Genomic DNA, 16609 nt, shown 5'->3' on the forward strand with positions numbered 1-16609 from the left:
CACGTTTACCTGTGTGAGGGTCAGTTGTCTGTAGCTCAGTGCCCCACACGTTTACCTGTGTGAGGGTCAGTTGTCCGAAGCTCAGTGCCCCACACGTTTACCTGTGAGGGTCAGTTGTCCGTAGCTCAGTGCCCCTCACGTTTACCTGTGTGAGTGTCAGTTGTCCGTAGCTCAGTGCCCACACGTTTACCTATGTGAGGGTCAGTTGTCCGTAGCTCAGTGCCCCACACGTTTACCTGTGTGAGGGTCAGTTGTCCGTAGCTCAGTGCCCCATACGTTTACCTGTGTGAGCGTCAGTTGTCCGTACCTCAGCGCCCCACACGTTTACCTGTGTGAGGGTCAGTTGTCCGTAGCTCAGTGCCCACACACGTTTACCTGTGTGAGGGTCAGTTGTCCGTAGCTCAGTGCCCCCACACGTTCACCTGTGTGAGGGTCAGTTGTCAGTAGCTCAGTGCCCCACACGTTTACCTGTGTGAGGGTCAGTTGTCCGTCGCTCAGTGCCCATACGTTTACCTGTGTGAGGGTCAGTTGTCCGTAGCTCAGTGCCCCACACGTTTACCTGTGTGAGGGTCAGTTGTCCGTAGCTCGGTGCCCACACGTTTACCTGTGTGAGGGTCAGTTGTCCGTAGCTCAGTGCCCCACACGTTTACCTGTGTGAGGGTCAGTTGTCCGTAGCTCAGTGCCCACACACGTTTACCTGTGTGAGGGTCAGTTGTCCGTAGCTCAGTGCCCCACACGTTTACCTGTGTGAGGGTCAGTTGTCCATAGCTCCGTGCCCCACACGTTTACCTGTGTGAGGGTCAGTTGTCCGTAGCTCAGTGCCCACACACGTTTACCTGTGTGAGGGTCAGTTGTCCGTAGCTCAGTGCCCCACACGTTTACCTGTGTGAGGGTCAGTTGTCCGTAGCTCAGTGCCCCACACGTTTACCTGTGTGAGGGTCAGTTGTCCATAGCTCAGTGCCCCACACGTTTACCTGTGAGGGTCAGTTGTCCGTAGCTCAGTGCCCACACACGTTTACCTGTGAGGGTCAGTTGTCTGTAGCTCAGTGCCCCAGACGTTTACCTGTGTGAGGGTTAGTTGTCCGTAGCTCAGTGCCCACACACGGTTACCTGTGTGAGGGTCAGTTGTCCGTAGCTCAGTGGCCACACATGTTTACCTGTGTGAGGGTTAATTGTCCGTAGCTCAGTGCCCCACACGTTTACCTGTGCGAGGGTCAGTTGTCTGTAGCTCAGTGCCCCACACGTTTACCCGTGTGAGGGTCAGTTGTCCGTAGCTCAGTGCCCCTCACGTTTACCTGTGTGAGGGTCAGTTGTCCGTAGCTCAGTGCCCACACGTTTACCTATGTGAGGGCCAGTTGTCCGTAGCTCAGTGCCCCACACGTTTACCTGTGTGAGGGTCAGTTGTCCGTAGCTAAGTGACCCACACGTTTACCTGTGTGAAGGTCAGTTGTCTACCTCAGTGCCCCGCACGTTTACCTGTGTGAGGGTCAGTTGTCCGTAGCTCAGTGCCCCACACGTTTACCTGTGTGAGGGTCAGTTGTTCGTAGCTCAGTGCCCCACATGTTTACCTGTGAGGGCCAGTTGTCCGTAGCTCAGTGCCCACACACCTTTACCTGTGAGGGTCAGTTGACTGTAGCTCAGTGCCCCAGACGTTTACCTGTGTGAGGGTCAGTTGTCCGTAGCTCAGTGCCCACACACGTTTACCTGTGTGAGGGTCAGTTGTCCGTAGCTCAGTGGCCACACATGTTTACCTGTGTGAGGGTCAATTGTCCGTAGCTCAGTGCCCCACACGTTTACCTGTGCGACGGTCAGTTGTCTGTAGCTCAGTGCCCCACATGTTTACCCGTGTGAGGGTCAGTTGTCCGTAGCTCAGTGCCCCACACGTTTACCTGTGAGGGTCAGTTGTCCGTAGCTCAGTGCCCCACACGTTTACCTGTGTGAGGGTCAGTTGTCTGTAGCTCAGTGCCCCACACGTTTACCTGTGTGAGGGTCAGTTGTCCGTAGCTCAGTGCCCCACACTTTTACCTGTGTAAGGGTCAGTTGTCCGTAGCTTAGTGCCCCACACGTTTACCTGTGTGAGGGTCAGTTGTCCGTAGCTCAGTGTCCACACGTTTACCTGTGTGAGGGTCAGTTTTCCGTAGCTCAGTGCCCACACACGTTTACCTGTGTGAGGGTCAGTTGTCCGTAGCTCAGTGCCCCACACGTTTACCTGTGTGAGGGTCAGTTGTCTGTAGCTCAGTGCCCCACACGTTTACCTGTGTGAGGGTCAATTGTCCGTAGCTCAGTGCCCCACACTTTTACCTGTGTAAGGGTCAGTTGTCCGTAGCTTAGTGCCCCACACGTTTACCTGTGTGAGGGTCAGTTGTCCGTAGCTCAGTGTCCACACGTTTACCTGTGTGAGGGTCAGTTTTCCGTAGCTCAGTGCCCACACACGTTTACCTGTGTGAGGGTCAGTTGTCCGTAGCTCAGTGCCCCACACGTTTACCTGTGAGGGTCAGTTATCCGTAGCTCAGTGCCCACACGTTTACCTGTGTGAGGGTCAGTTGTCCGTAGCTCAGTGCCCCACACGTTTACCTGTGAGGGTCAGTTGTCCGTAGCTCAGTGCCCACACGTTTACCTGTGTGAGGTTCAGTTGTCCGTAGCTCAGTGCCCCACACGTTTACCTGTGTGAGGGTCAGTTGTCCGTAGCTCAGTGCCCCACACGTTTACCTGTGTGAGGGTCAGTTGTCCGTAGCTCAGTGCCCCACACTTTTACCTGTGTGAGGGTCAGTTGTCCGTAGCTCAGTGCCCCATACGTTTACCTGTGTGAGGGTGAGTTGTCCGTAGCTCAGTGCCCCACACGTTTACCTGTGTGAGGGTCAGTTGTCCGTAGCTCAGTGCCCACACGTTTACCTGTGTGAGGGTCAGTTGTCCGTAGCTCAGTGCCCCACACGTTTACCTGTGTGAGGGTCAGTTGTCCGTAGCTCAGTGCCCACACACGTTTACCTGTGTGAGGGTCAGTTGTCCGTAGCTCAGTGCCCCACACCTTTACATGTGAGGGTCAGTTGTCCGTAGCTCAGTGCCCACACACGTTTACCTGTGTGAGGGTCAGTTGTCCGTAGCTCAGTGCCCCACACGTTTACCTGTGTGAGGGTCAGTTGTCCGTAGCTCAGTGCCCCACACGTTTACCTGTGTGAGGGTCAGTTGTCCGTAGCACAGTGCCCACACACGTTTACCTGTGTGAGGGTCAGTTGTCCGTAGCTCAGTGCCCCACACGTTTACCTGTGAGGGTCAGTTGTCCGTAGCTCAGTGCCCCACACGTTTACCTGTGTGAGGGTCAGTTGTCCGTAGCTCAGTGCCCCACACGTTTGCCTGTGTGAGGGTCAGTTGTCCGTAGCTCAGTGCCACACACGTTTACCTGTGTGAGGGTCAGTTGTCCGTAGCTCAGTGCCCTCACACGTTTACCTGTGTGAGCGTCAGTTGTCCGTCGCTCAGTGCCCACACGTTTACCTGTGTGAGGTTCAGTTGTCCGTAGCTCAGTGCCCCACACGTTTACCTGTGTGAGGGTCAGTTGCCCGTAGCTCAGTGCCCCACACGTTTACCTGTGTGAGGGTCAGTTGTTCGTAGCTCAGTGCCCCACACGTTTACCTGTGAGGGTCAGTTGTCCGTAGCTCAGTGCCCACACACGTTTACCTGTGTGAGGGTCAGTTGTCCATAGCTCAGTGCCCCCACGTTTACCTGTGTGAGGGTCAGTTGTCCGTAGCTCAGTGCCCCACACGTTTGCCTGTGTGAGGGTCAGTTGTCCGTAGCTCAGTGCCACACACGTTTACCTGTGTGAGGGTCAGTTGTCCGTAGCTCAGTGCCCTCACACGTTTACCTGTGTGAGGGTCAGTTGTCCGTCGCTCAGTGCCCACACGTTTACCTGTGTGAGGTTCAGTTGTCCGTAGCTCAGTGCCCCACACGTTTACCTGTGTGAGGGTCAGTTGCCCGTAGCTCAGTGCCCCACACGTTTACCTGTGTGAGGGTCAGTTGTTCGTAGCTTAGTGCCCCACACGTTTACCTGTGAGGGTCAGTTGTCCGTAGCTCAGTGCCCACACACGTTTACCTGTGTGAGGGTCAGTTGTCCATAGCTCAGTGCCCCACACGTTTACCTGTGTGAGGGTCAGTTGTCCGTAGCTCAGTGCCCACACACGTTTACCTGTGTGAGGGTCAGTTGTCCGTAGCTCAGTGCCCCCCACGTTTACCTGTGTGACGGTCAGTTGTTCGTAGCTCAGTGCCCCCCACGTTTACCTGTGTGACGGTCAGTTGTTCGTAGCTCAGTGCCCACAGACGTTTTCCTGTGTGAGGGTCAGTTGTCCGTAGCTCAGTGCCCACACACGTTTACCTGTGACGGTCAGTTGTCTGTTGGTCAGTGCCCCACACATTTACCTGTGAGGGTCAGTTGTCTGTAGCTCAGTGCCCCTCACGTTTACCTGTGTGAGGGTCAGTTGTCCGTAGCTCAGTGCCCCGCACGTTTACCTGTGAGGGTCAGTTGTCCGTAGCTCAGTGCCCACACACGTTTACCTGTGTGAGGGTCAGTTGTCCGTAGCTCAGTGCCCCACACGTTTACCTGTGAGGGTCAGTTGTCTGTTGGTCAGTGCCCCACACATTTACCTGTGTGAGGGTCAGTTGTCCGTAGCTCAGTGACCACATGTTTAGCTGTGTGAGGGGCAGTTGTCCGTAGCTCAGTGCCCCACACGTTTACCTGTGAGGGTCAGTTGTCCGTAGCTCAGTGCCCACACACGTTTACCTGTGAGGGTCAGTTGTCCGTAGCTCAGTGCCCACACACGTTTACCTGTGTGAGGGTCACTTGTCCGTAGCTCAGTGCCCCACACACGTTTACCTGTGAGGGTCAGTTGTCCGTAGCTCAGTGCCCACACACGTTTACCTGTGTGAGGGTCAGTTGTCCGTACCTCAGTGCCCACACACGTTTACCTGTGTGAGGGTCACTTGTCCGTAGCTCAGTGCCCCACACGTTTACCTGTGCGAGGGTCAGTTATCTGTAGCTCAGTGCCTACACACGTTTACCTGTGTGAGGGTCAGTTGTCCGTAGCTCAGTGCACACACACGTTTACCCGTGTGAGGGTCAGTTGTCCGTAGCTCGGTGCCCACACACGTTTACCTGTGTGAGTGTCAGTTGTCTGTAGCTCAGTGCCCCACACGTTTACCCGTGTGAGGGTCAGTTGGCCGCAGCTCAGTGCCCCACACGTTTACCTGTGAGGGTCAGTTGTCTGTAGCTCAGTGCCCCACACGTTTACCTGTGTGAGGGTCAGTTGTCGGTAGCTCAGTGCCCACACACGTTTACCTGTGTGAGTGTCAGTTGTCTGTAGCTCAGTGCCCCACACGTTTACCTGTGTGAGGGTCAGTTGTCCGTAGCTCAGTGCCCACACACGTTTACCTGTGTGAGGGTCAATTGTCCGTAGCTCAGTGCCCCACACGTTTACCTGTGTGAGGGTCACTTGTCTGTAGCTCAGTGCCCCACACGTTTACCTGTGTGAGGGTCAGTTGTCCGTAGCTCAGTGCCCACACGTTTACCTGTGTGGGTCAGTTGTCCGTAGGTCAGTGCCCACACGTTTACATGTGTGAGGGTCAGTTGTCGGTAGCTCAGTGCCCCACACGTTTACCTGTGTGAGGGTCAGTTGTCCGTAGCTCAGTGCCCCACACGTTTACCTGTGTGAGGGTCAGTTGTCCGTAGCTCAGTGCCCCACACGTTTACCTGTGTGAGGGTCAGTTGTCCGTAGCTCAGTGTCCCACACGTTTACCTGTGAGGGTCAGTTGTCTGTAGCTCAGTGCCCACACGTTTACCTGTGTGAGGGTCAGTTGTCCGTAGCTCAGTGCCCACACGTTTACCTGTGTGAGGGTCTGTTGTCCGTAGCTCAGTGCCCCACACGTTTACCTGTGAGGGTCAGTTGTCCGTAGCTCAGTGCCCGCACATGTTTACCTGTGTGAGGGTCAGTTGTCCGTAGCTCAGTGCCCCACACGTTTACCTGTGTGAGGGTCAGTTGTCCGTAGCTCAGTGTCCCACACGTTTACCTGTGTGAGGGTCAGTTGTCCGTAGCTCAGTGCCCACACACGTTTACCTGTGTGAGGGTCAGTTCTCCGTAGCTCAGTGTCCCACACGTTTACCTGTGTGAGGGTCAGTTGTCCGTAGCTCAGTGCCCCACACGTTTACCTGTGTGAGGGTCAGTTGTCCGTAGCTCAGTGTCCCACACGTTTACCTGTGTGAGGGTCAGTTCTCCGTAGCTCAGTGCCCCACACGTTTACCTGTGTGAGGGTCAGTTCTCCGTAGCTCAGTGCCCCACACGTTTACCTGTGTGAGGGTCAGTTCTCCGTAGCTCAGTGCCCCACACGTTTACCTGTGTGAGGGTCAGTTGTCCGTAGCTCAGTGCCCCACACGTTTACCTGTGTGAGGGTCAGTTGTCTGTAGCTCAGTGCCCCACACATTTACCTGTGTGAGGGTCAGTTGTCCGTAGCTCAGTGCCCACACACGTTAACCTGTGAGGGTCAGTTGTCCATAGCTCAGTGCCCACACACGTTTACCTGTGAGGGTCAGTTGTCCGTAGCTCAGTGCCCACACACGTTTACCTCTGAATGTCAGTTGTCCGTAGCTCAGTGCCCACACACGTTTACCTGTGAGGGTCAGTTGTCCGTAGCTCAGTGCCCACACACGTTTACCTCTGAGGGTCAGTTGTCCGTAGCTCAGTGCCCACACACGTTTACCTGTGAGGGTCAGTTGTCCATAACTCAGTGCCCACACACGTTTACCTGTGAGGGTCAGTTGTCCGTAGCTCAGTGCCCACACATGTTCTCCGCAATGCTTGCTGTACAAGAGCAGGAAACCCGCCTTTTTAAAAATTGTTTTCAGTCCACTGAGGCCTGGCTGTGAAATTCCTCTTTTATAATCTTTTTCTGCATAATTATCAACCTGCTGGCAAAATCAGAGGAAACTTGCAACTTTGAAATGTGCAATTCCTGAGGAGTCAGTTCATTTGTAGATTGTGACGGCGACGACAAGGCACTGGCCTGTTGTTTGTAGTGTAAAGGGCAAGTTCAGGCCCTCGGTCCTCAGGCTCCTATTAGAAGAAGCGACTTTGGGTGAAGTCTCTGAGAGCTGTTGTTGCCCTGCCACTGTGTTTAAGTAAGAGGTCAGGAGGGGAGAACACCGGTGAAGGTTATGGGGAAAGAAAACCTTCCACGGAATTGCTAGGCGATTAAAAAGACCACCTTAGGCAGTCCCTTGGAACTGTGGATGACTTGCTTCCACGTTAAAACTGAGTTCGCAGGTGACTGATTAGTCCAATGCGGGACCTACAGTCTCTGTCACAGGTGGGGCAGACGGTGGTTGAAGGGGCGGGTGGGTGGGGTGCTTGGGTTGACGTGCGCTAGCAGTATGGCGTTCCGGTCTGTCACTGTTGGGGTTGTCCATGAGGGTCCTGACGTTCCAGGTCTCGAAATTCATTTTAAAGGGGTGGAAGATGCCTGTGTGTGAATTCTTTTAACGTGGGGTGGCCATTGCACACCAGCTACCACACGGGGCTTGACAGAGCAAGGTCTTGGTCCAACGGCAAGGGGATCCAAGACAATTGGAGACCAGGCTCTGCTTCAACGGCCTAGCACACACACACAAACATAATGCTACTGTCCTCCTCCCTCCTTCCCGCAGGTCCTCTCTGCTTGGGTTTAGAGCCAGGGGAACTTAAACAGCAGAAGAGAGGAGACTGGAGAGAACCATCTAGATCACCTTCTACCATCCTGCTAGTCGCGTGATTCGCCGACAATGGGCGTCGTTGACTAATCGCAGCAATCAATCTCCATCGATTAATCTACACCAGACCCAGCATGAGGCGAGGGAAACCCCCAGTGGTGGAGAGCTTTGGGCACAGTAGGTCCAAAGTCACCTCGGCATGCTGCGCTCACCACATGAAGTGTCAAATTATTCATGTACTGCGTCCCCAAATGTTGTTCTCTTAAAGAAAGCTATCTAATTAAGGGTATCCAGGGATATGGAGCAAAGGCGGGAAAATGGAGTTGAAGCGCAGATCAGCAATGAGCCAATTGAATGGCGGAGCAGGCTCGAGTGGCTGAATGGACTGCTGTTCTTAATGTTCCTGTTTGAATGAATCAAAACTAACCTCTTCCAACATCTCCCGAGGGAGCCTGTTCCATAGATTGACTGCTCGTTCACTGAAATATTGTTTCCGCAGATCAGTTTTGAATTTCCCCTTCAAGCGCAGGCCGTGCTCTCTGGTTCTACTGTTCTGGACAAGGTGGAATAGCTTGTCATGGTCGACAAAGACCAGGAGCGGGTTAGACACCGGCCCCAGACTGACGGGCGAGAGTTCAGATCCAGCCCTGACCAGTCGGATGTCTTCTCTTGTCTCCCATCCCCTGGCTGCAAAGGTCTTATTGAAATAAGTTTAGGTAGTCTCGGTCCAGTTCTGATGGCATTAACCCAAAGCATAACAATGCTCTTAACTGGCACATAACTGGTGACATGAATCAGTCATTCATGAAAGAAAGACTTATGAAATAATACTGAGCGGCCTGCGGGTGGCGCTGTCCAGGGAGAGTATAAATACTCGGGCACGGGGCCAGCTTGCGCAGGACATTCTTAACAGGAACTAGTGAAGGACACGACTAGACCTCCATGTTGTAAAACAGTTGATTAAAGCTTTGTTTAACGCTTAGACCAAGTGCCTAGTAGTTTTGTTACTTCAACTGGTATTCTCATTTAGAGAGGTCATTGGATGACCAGTATGGAAACTCGTCTATGTGCAGTAGAGGCTGCACTTCTCAGATTGGGAGTTGGGGCACTGTGTTAGGGCAGAGTCGAGGGTGCTGTACTCTGATATCTAGTCATTGCTAAAACCTAACCTGGCAATACTTGATGCTGAGACTAGGTGCCCGAATTGGAGTGTGTTTGATTCTCCAACACTAACATTGTTCACGTTAATGAACATAAAATAAAGCTCCAGACCCAAAACCAGATACAGCAACATCTGTGTGACGACTGCGATGCTGGAGCTTGCTAACCCTTGCATGCCCTAGATTAGACTGGCGCCGGGCGGGCGGGCGCCGGGTGGGCGGGCCCCGGCGTGCTCTAACTCTTGAATGATCTTTTCTGATGACTTTTTCCAATATTGTGCAGGATTCCTCCAAAAAGCGCCTAAGCAAACGGGCTTCGGGGTCCAGCCTGACTTTGCATGCAATCGAGAGTGACGCCGATAGCGGCTCCTGCTTGAAAGGCTACGCGCGGCAGACAGGACACTTGTGCGAAAATGCTGCCGGCTCCGACTGGCTGCCCGCCGCCGCCGCCGGCACCCTGGCGATGGACAACCCGGCAGACGGCACGTCTGCTCCGGACTACCCGCAGAAGAAGCCCTCCGGCCTTTTTCCGGGCGGCCGCAACAGTCAGAAGCCTCAGGATTTCAGGTGGTTCCACGAGCCGGCAGACGACCTTGGCACAGAAAGGCTATCGGAGCGAGAAAGGGGGCAGGCCCCGTGCGGGCAGGAGAAAAAACCGGTTTCTAACCTCAACGCCAACCTGCCCGAGAAGAGCCGGAAGGTAAAGTTTGCTCCAGACTGCATGAACATTGAGCACAAGGCGAGAGAAAGTGACGTCAAGAAGGCCGACGATCTACATTCCAGGTACGCACCTCCTGCTCTCAAACTGCTCTACCTATTGGCAGATGAATCTTCACGCACGGGTTTGCTTGACGAGTCGGTGGATAAAGAGTTGAGTTCCAGCTCGATCCCAGTAATCTCTCCTAGAGATTGTGTGCGCCTGTGCTGGGGCCAGGTCCAGTTCCCACTGCCATGTTTAACATCATATAATTTAAAGAAAGATTTGCATTTCTATAGCGCCTTTCATGTCTTCTGGACGTCCCAAAGCGCTTTGCAGCCAATGAAGTACTTTTTGAATGTAGTCACTGTTGTAATGTAGGGAAACGCGGCAGCCAATTTGCGCACAGCAAGCTCCCACAAACAGCAGTGTGGTGAAATAATGATCAGATTATCTATTTTAAAGATGTTGGTTGAGGGGTAAGTATTGGCTAGTACACTGGGGGGGGGGGGGCGACTCCCCTGCTCGTATTCGAAATAGTGCCGTGGGATCTTTCACGTCCACCTGAGAGGGCAGATGGGGCCTCGATTTAAGGTCTCCCTCAGCACTGCACTGGGAGCATCAGCCTAGCACCGAACAAGTTACAAACCTGGGAAATAACAACAAAACGCTGGAAAAACTCAGCAGGCCAGGCAACATCCGTGGAGAGAAATTAGAGTCGACGTTTCGGATGAAAACCCTTTTTCAAAACTGGAAAGGAAATGAAATAGATCGAAAGGCAGGGCTGGGAGAGAACAAAAGAAGTGAAGAGACATTAAGAGGTATTCAAAACCAGACGAGATGGTGACAGGACTAGTGGAGACAAAAGACGGCTCTAGATTAGGTGTGAAGTGTACTGGCAGGATGAGAGACAGCTGCCATGTGGGAGAGAGAGAAAAAAGGAAAAGGGGTGTGGGGGGGGGGGGGGGGAGGGAAAACCCAAAACAAAGGGGTGGAAAAATATATATAAGTAAAAATGTGCAATAGGGGCCGAGGTTATGATCTGAAATTGTTGAACTCGATATTGAGTCCGGAAGGCTGCAAAGTGCCTAATTGGAAGATGAGGTGCTGTTCCCCCGAAACGTCAACTCTAATTTCTCTCCACGGATGTTGCCTGGCCTGCTGAGTTTTTCCAGCATTTTCTGTTGTTATTTCGGATTTCCAGCATCTGCAGTATTTTGCTATCTTACAAACCTGGGACCTCCTTGGTCTTTATCGGCTGGCTCCACACTGGCAGTGCACGCAACGACTGCACTGTTAGTGAGCCCACTTGCGGGGGTTGAACGCCTCCTTTTTGCCTATTGTGCGTGATTGGTGCATTGCCTTCACATGTCCTTAATGGCTATAAGCTGCCAACATTGGCTCAGTGGGCAGCACTCTCGCTCCTCGGAGTCAGACGGTCTCGGGTTGAAGCCGCACGCACGCCAGAGACCCGAGTACCTAATCCAGGCTGACACTCCAGTGCTGCACTGTCGGAGGTGCCGTCTTTCGAATGAGACGTTAAACAGAGGGCCCCCCTCATCTGCCCCCTCGGTTGGATATAAAGGATCCCACGGCCACTATTTCGAAGAAGAGCAGGATCATCCGGCCCAATATTTATCCCTCACCAAAAACAGATTATCTGCTCACTTATCTCCTCGCTGTTTGTGGGACCTTGCTGTGCGCAAATTGCCTGCTGCGTTTTCCTACATTACAACGCAACACTTTATTTAAAAAAACTTAATAAATACTGGTTTGGAGGTGAAGCGCTTTGGTGCAGTGGTCATGAAAAGCGCTACACAAATGCTGTATCTTTTTTCCTCATTGGCTGTTTATCTGATTGCTTTCCCTGTGTTTGATTCATACCTGATCAATATTGATGTGTTGCTTCTTTTTGTGAGTGTGAAATTTAAACAAATTTGGTGGAGTGTGACGCACCAATTGGCATGTTTTAAAAAAAAAACACAGAAGTCTGAGGTGCAGCGGGCCGTGTAAAGGAATACAGCTCACTTGTAATTCTTCACCAGGCCACCGGAGGGAGCACTGATCACAAAGATCAGCGTGAAGTGCTGGAACTGAACGCAGGCTTCACATCGTTCAAAATACACCGAAAGGTTGCTTACCAATTGTACAGGTCTTTGTCAGCAAAGGCAATTTCTTTGCCCTGGGTGAAATGTTATGTTAAACTTGTATAGAACCTTGGTTAGACCACACACTCGGAATACTGTGCACAGCTCTGGTCTCCATTTTACAAGAAGGCTGTCGAGGCACTGCCAAAGGTGCAAAAAAAAGATTTACAAGGATGGTACCAGAGCTGAGAGATTATAACTATAATAAGGAAAGACTGAACAGGCAGGGGCTCTCCTCTCTCGGAGAAGGCCGAGGGTGACCTATTAGGGTTTTTTTTTTTTTAATTATGAAGGGGTTTGATAGGGTAGACATTGGGAAGCAATGTTCCCTGTCGGCTGCGCTTTGTTCTGGGCTGCCTGTTTCTTTTGGCGCGCGGTCCCTTTAAATTTCCACGCATGCCCGGTAATTACAATGGGGCGGCCTGCGCCGGACCTTTCCCTTACTGCGCGGCCACGCAGCTTGGAGGGAGCATTGCCGGGAAGGCGTTTCCAATTGTCGGGGGGGGGGGGGGGGGGAAGACCGGAGCTAGGGGCCATCAATATAAGATAGTCACCAATAAATCCAGTCGGGAATTCAGGAGAAGGTTCTTTACCCAGAGAGTGGTGAGAATGTGGAGCTCGCTGCCACATTGTTACTGCGCCTGTCCTGCTTCCCTGCCAAAGCTAGATGTGCAACGTAACCCCACTGTACATAGGCCATATGTTATTGGCATTGAGTGTGAGAAAGAGAAACCGCACAAAGAGGAATCCCTGAAGTGCATCCAGAAGACTCTGATCAGTCGAGAGTGACCTGATGACTATACTTCTCGAGCCCAACAGAGTTTGAAGGCTTTCAGTGTCAATGTTATAGTGACACTAGTTGGCATGTGTACCAGTCACGTTGGATTGCACGAGGACCCATTGTTTGCAGTAGAAGGGAACAAGTAGTGCCCTCGAATGTGGTCTGATGTTTACACTGCAGTGTTTGGTTAGGCAGTTGTACAGCAGATTTTGGTTAAAGCCACGGCAGTGCTTGAAATTGTACTCCTCAAATGTTAGTTGTCTTCCAAGCCCCCCCACCCCCACTCCCCTCTGGTCCACCCCTCTGTTTAAGTCACTTGGAGCACACGCCATCTATTGAGCAAGAAAGGGAGGCCAGACAGTCCCGATCTTGGCTGCTAGGAGATGCCCGAGATCTCTGTGATCCTCCGATTCTGGCCTCTTGTCCATTTCCCACTCCCTTCGCCCCTCCATTGGTGGCCGTGCCTTCAGCTGCCAAGGCCCGAAACTCTGGAATTCCTTCCCTAAACCTCTCCACCCCTCTCTCCTCCTTTACGACGCTCCTTAAAACCTACCTCTTTGACCAAGTTTTTGGTCACCTGTCCTAGTGTCTCCTCCTTATGTGGCTCGGTGTCGAAATTTGTCTTATAATACTCCTGTGAAGCGCCTTGGGACGTTTTACTACGTTAAAGGTGCTATATAAATGTAAGTTGTTGCTTTGACGTTCCCGCTCGCTTTCCTTCTGATCAGCAACTTGTATCTTTAAATCACCCTTTATGTAGGGGAACATCTCCGAGCACTTTACCAAGAGAAAGAAAGACTTGCATTTCTGTAGCGCCTTTCACGATCACTGGATGTCTTAAAGTGCTTAACAGCCAATGAAGTATTTTTGAAGTGTGGTCACTGTTGTAATGTAGGAAACGCAGCAGCCAATTTGCGCACAGCAAGCTCCCACAAACAGCAATGTGATAATGACCAGATAATCTGTTTTTGATATGTTGGTTGAAGGATAAATATTGGCCAGGACACCCGGGAGAACTCCCCTGCTCTTCTTCGAAATAGTGCCACGGGATCTTTTACATCCACCTGAGCGCGCAGACGGGGCCTCGGTTTAATGTCTCATCCGAAAGACGGCACCTCCGACAGCGCCGCACTCCCTCAGCACTGCACTGGAGTGTCAGCATAGCTTTATGTGCTCAGGTCCCTGGAGTGGGACTTGAACCCACAACCTTCTCACTCCGAGGCGAGAGGGCTACCCACTGAGCCACGGCTGAAGAGGGAAAAAGAGGAGGCTGAACTAGAGGTAGGAAAGATTAATGGGGTGGGGGAGGGATGGTTTTAAAGAGACTTTTGCAAGAGAGAGAGGGAGGTAGCATGGCAAAGTACTTTGTGGAAAAAGTTCCCTTGCGCAAGAGTGTGATGACTTGAAAGAAGGAGTCTCTTGAGGTGGAACTGTGGGAGCAGGGAACAAGCAGTGAGCCGGAGCCTGAGGGGAGGAAGGCGCAGGTTGGTGCATACCCATGATCTCACTGAATGGCGGAACAGGCTCGAGGGGCTGAACGGCCTCCTCCTGTTCCTATGTTCCTCAGCAGCTCACTCAGACAGGGTGGGGTAGAATTGAGAAGGGATTTGCAAAAGAGAACTACTTCCCTCCCTCCCTCCCTCCCCATCCCAAATCAGTGGGTGGGGACCCACGAGGACGAGCTTGGATTGTACAGCTTGACGGTAGTGTATTAATTGCTGCTGTTTGTTACTTGGCCACTGTGTGGCAGTGTGTCCTGTGTCGTGACATCAGCTGCATATTCAATACTGACCAGAGGTTGATTGAAAGGAAAGCAACAATGAATAGGTTTTTGCTGGGCCTGGGTGGACTGTGTTTACAGCCAAAAACTATTGGTGCTCAAATTCACACACACAGAACATAGAAAAATAGGAGCAGGAGTCGGCCATTCGGCCCTTCGAGCCTGCTCCACCATTCAATATGATCATGGCTGATCCTCTAACTCAATACCATATTCCCGCTCTCTCCCCATACCCCTTGATGCCTTTTGTGTCTAGATTCTATCTATCTCCTTCTTAAATATATTCAGTGACTTGGCCTCCACAGCCTTCTGTGGTAGAGAATGCCACAGGTTCACCACCCTCTGAGTGAAGAAATTTCTCCTCATCTCAGTCCTAAATGTCCTACCCCGTATCCTGAGACTGTGACCCCTCGTTCTAGACTCCCCCAGCCAGGGGAAACATCCTCCCTGCATCCATTCTGTCTAGCCCTGTCGGAATTTTATACGTTTCAATGAGATCCCCTCTCATTCTTCTAAACTCTAGTGAATACAGGCCTAGTCGACCCAATCTCTCCTCACACGACAGTCCTGCCATCCCAGGAATCAGTCTGGTGAACCTTCGCTGCACTCCCTCTATGGCAAGTATATCCTTTCTTGGGTAAGGAGACCAAAACTGCACACACTACTCTAGGTGTGGTCTCACCAAGGCCCTGTATAACTGTAGTAAGACATCCTTGCTCCTGTACTCAAATCCTCTTGCAATGAGCGCACTATCTGGGCGCTCTCACACAACTACAATAGAACCGACAACATTCAGCCCAACCAGCCCATCCATGGTGGTGTTTATTCTCACAGGGGCAGTAACCTCGATCCCACAAGCCCGCTCGGTTCCCATACCCCTTTATTATCCTTTCCCTCAACCACCTATCTAGCCAAGTCTTAAAAGTTGACGTGGTCTTTGTTTCAATCGCTAACTCCAGTAGTGAATGCCACAGCCTCACAACCCTTAATCTTATACCTGTGACCCCTTGTTCTAGACCCTTCAATCATCTTTCCATCGACTCCCAACCTGTCATGATTTCAACCATCTCTATCAAGTCACCCGACATCTCCGCTGTTCTAGCGACCAGCAGCTCCAGCTTTTCCAAGTCTTTCTCTGTATTTGTATACCGGGCAGAATGCCAGTGAATGTGCGTCGTACCCTCTCTATTGTCTCAACGTCCTTCCTATAGTGCGGTGCCCTAATGGGGTGGGGCGTATTGTAGCCGGGCTGACCGTGAGTGCCCATGGTTGCCTGGAGCGGAACGCTGCCATGGAAGTTGAGGCCAGTCCAATCCCTTCAGTTTTCCACCATGTGTGTTGGGTTAAAAATAGCCGCTCTCTTTCCTCCCTTCACACTGGTTTCTTAATGCACTCGGTTACCCTCCCATTCATCCCATGCCCTTAATCCTCTCCCGATGGTCTGCTCTGTGATAAATCCATGCTTGTTTCCTTCAACCCCACTCCAATGATTTATCCAGATGAGGTGCGGAGAAGGGGATTACAACTGCCGTTCAATTCAAGGCCCCATCAGGACAGTGCATAGAGAGCGAATGCAATCTTCGAATGATACACCACAGACGGAGGCCATTCGGCCCACCGTGCCTGTGCTGGCTCTTTGAAAGAGCTCTCCAATTAGTCCCACTGCCCCCTGCTCTTTCCCCAGAGCCCTGCAAACTTCTCCCCTTCAAGTATTTATCCAATTCCCTTTTGAAAGTGACTGTTGAATCTGCTTCCACCGCCCTTTCAGACAGCGCATTCCAGATCACAACAACTCGCTGCGTAAAAGAAAACATTCTTCTCATCTCCTCTGGCTCTTTTGCCAATTATTTTAAATCTGTGTCCTCTGGTTATTGTCCCTCCTGCCAGTGGAAACAGTTTCTCCTTATTTACTCGTATCAAAACCCCTTTATATACCTCGGTTATAGCTGATAGAACTCAGTTATATGATATCTGAAGTTCAGCAACGACTTGCATTTATATAGCGCCTTTAACATAGTAAAACATCCCAAGGCGCTTCACAGGAGCGTTATCAAACAAAAGTTGACAGCAAGCCACAAAGGAATATTGGGGCAGAGAGGTAGGTTTTAAGGAGTGTCTTAGAGTGGGAAAAAGAAGTAGAGGGGTTTAGGGAGGGAATTCCAGAGCTTAGGGCCCAGGCAGCTGAAGGCACAGCCACCAATGGTTGAGCGATTAAAATCAGGGATGCGCAAGAGGCCAGAATTAGAGGAGTGCAGAGATCCCGGAGGGTTGTCGGGCTGGAGGAGGTTACAGAGACAGGGAGGGGAGAGGCCATGGAGGAA

General features: G+C 51.9%; 1 protein-coding gene across 2 annotated transcripts in view; it reads left to right on the forward strand.

Annotated features, from left to right (window-relative positions):
• mindy4 (MINDY lysine 48 deubiquitinase 4) overlaps positions 1-16609 on the forward strand; it is a 277344-nt gene that overhangs the window by 86216 nt on the left and 174519 nt on the right. For both annotated transcript variants that reach the window (XM_085987410.1, XM_085987411.1), the window contains exon 5: positions 9167-9666. In XM_085987410.1, coding sequence (XP_085843536.1) covers positions 9167-9666 — 500 coding nt within the window. The remainder of the gene's footprint in view (positions 1-9166; positions 9667-16609) is intronic.

Source organism: Somniosus microcephalus, chromosome 5 (assembly GCF_052327205.1).
Source record: "Somniosus microcephalus isolate GS21.2 chromosome 5, FLI_Smic_1.0, whole genome shotgun sequence".
Taxonomy (NCBI): Eukaryota; Metazoa; Chordata; class Chondrichthyes; order Squaliformes; family Somniosidae; genus Somniosus; species Somniosus microcephalus.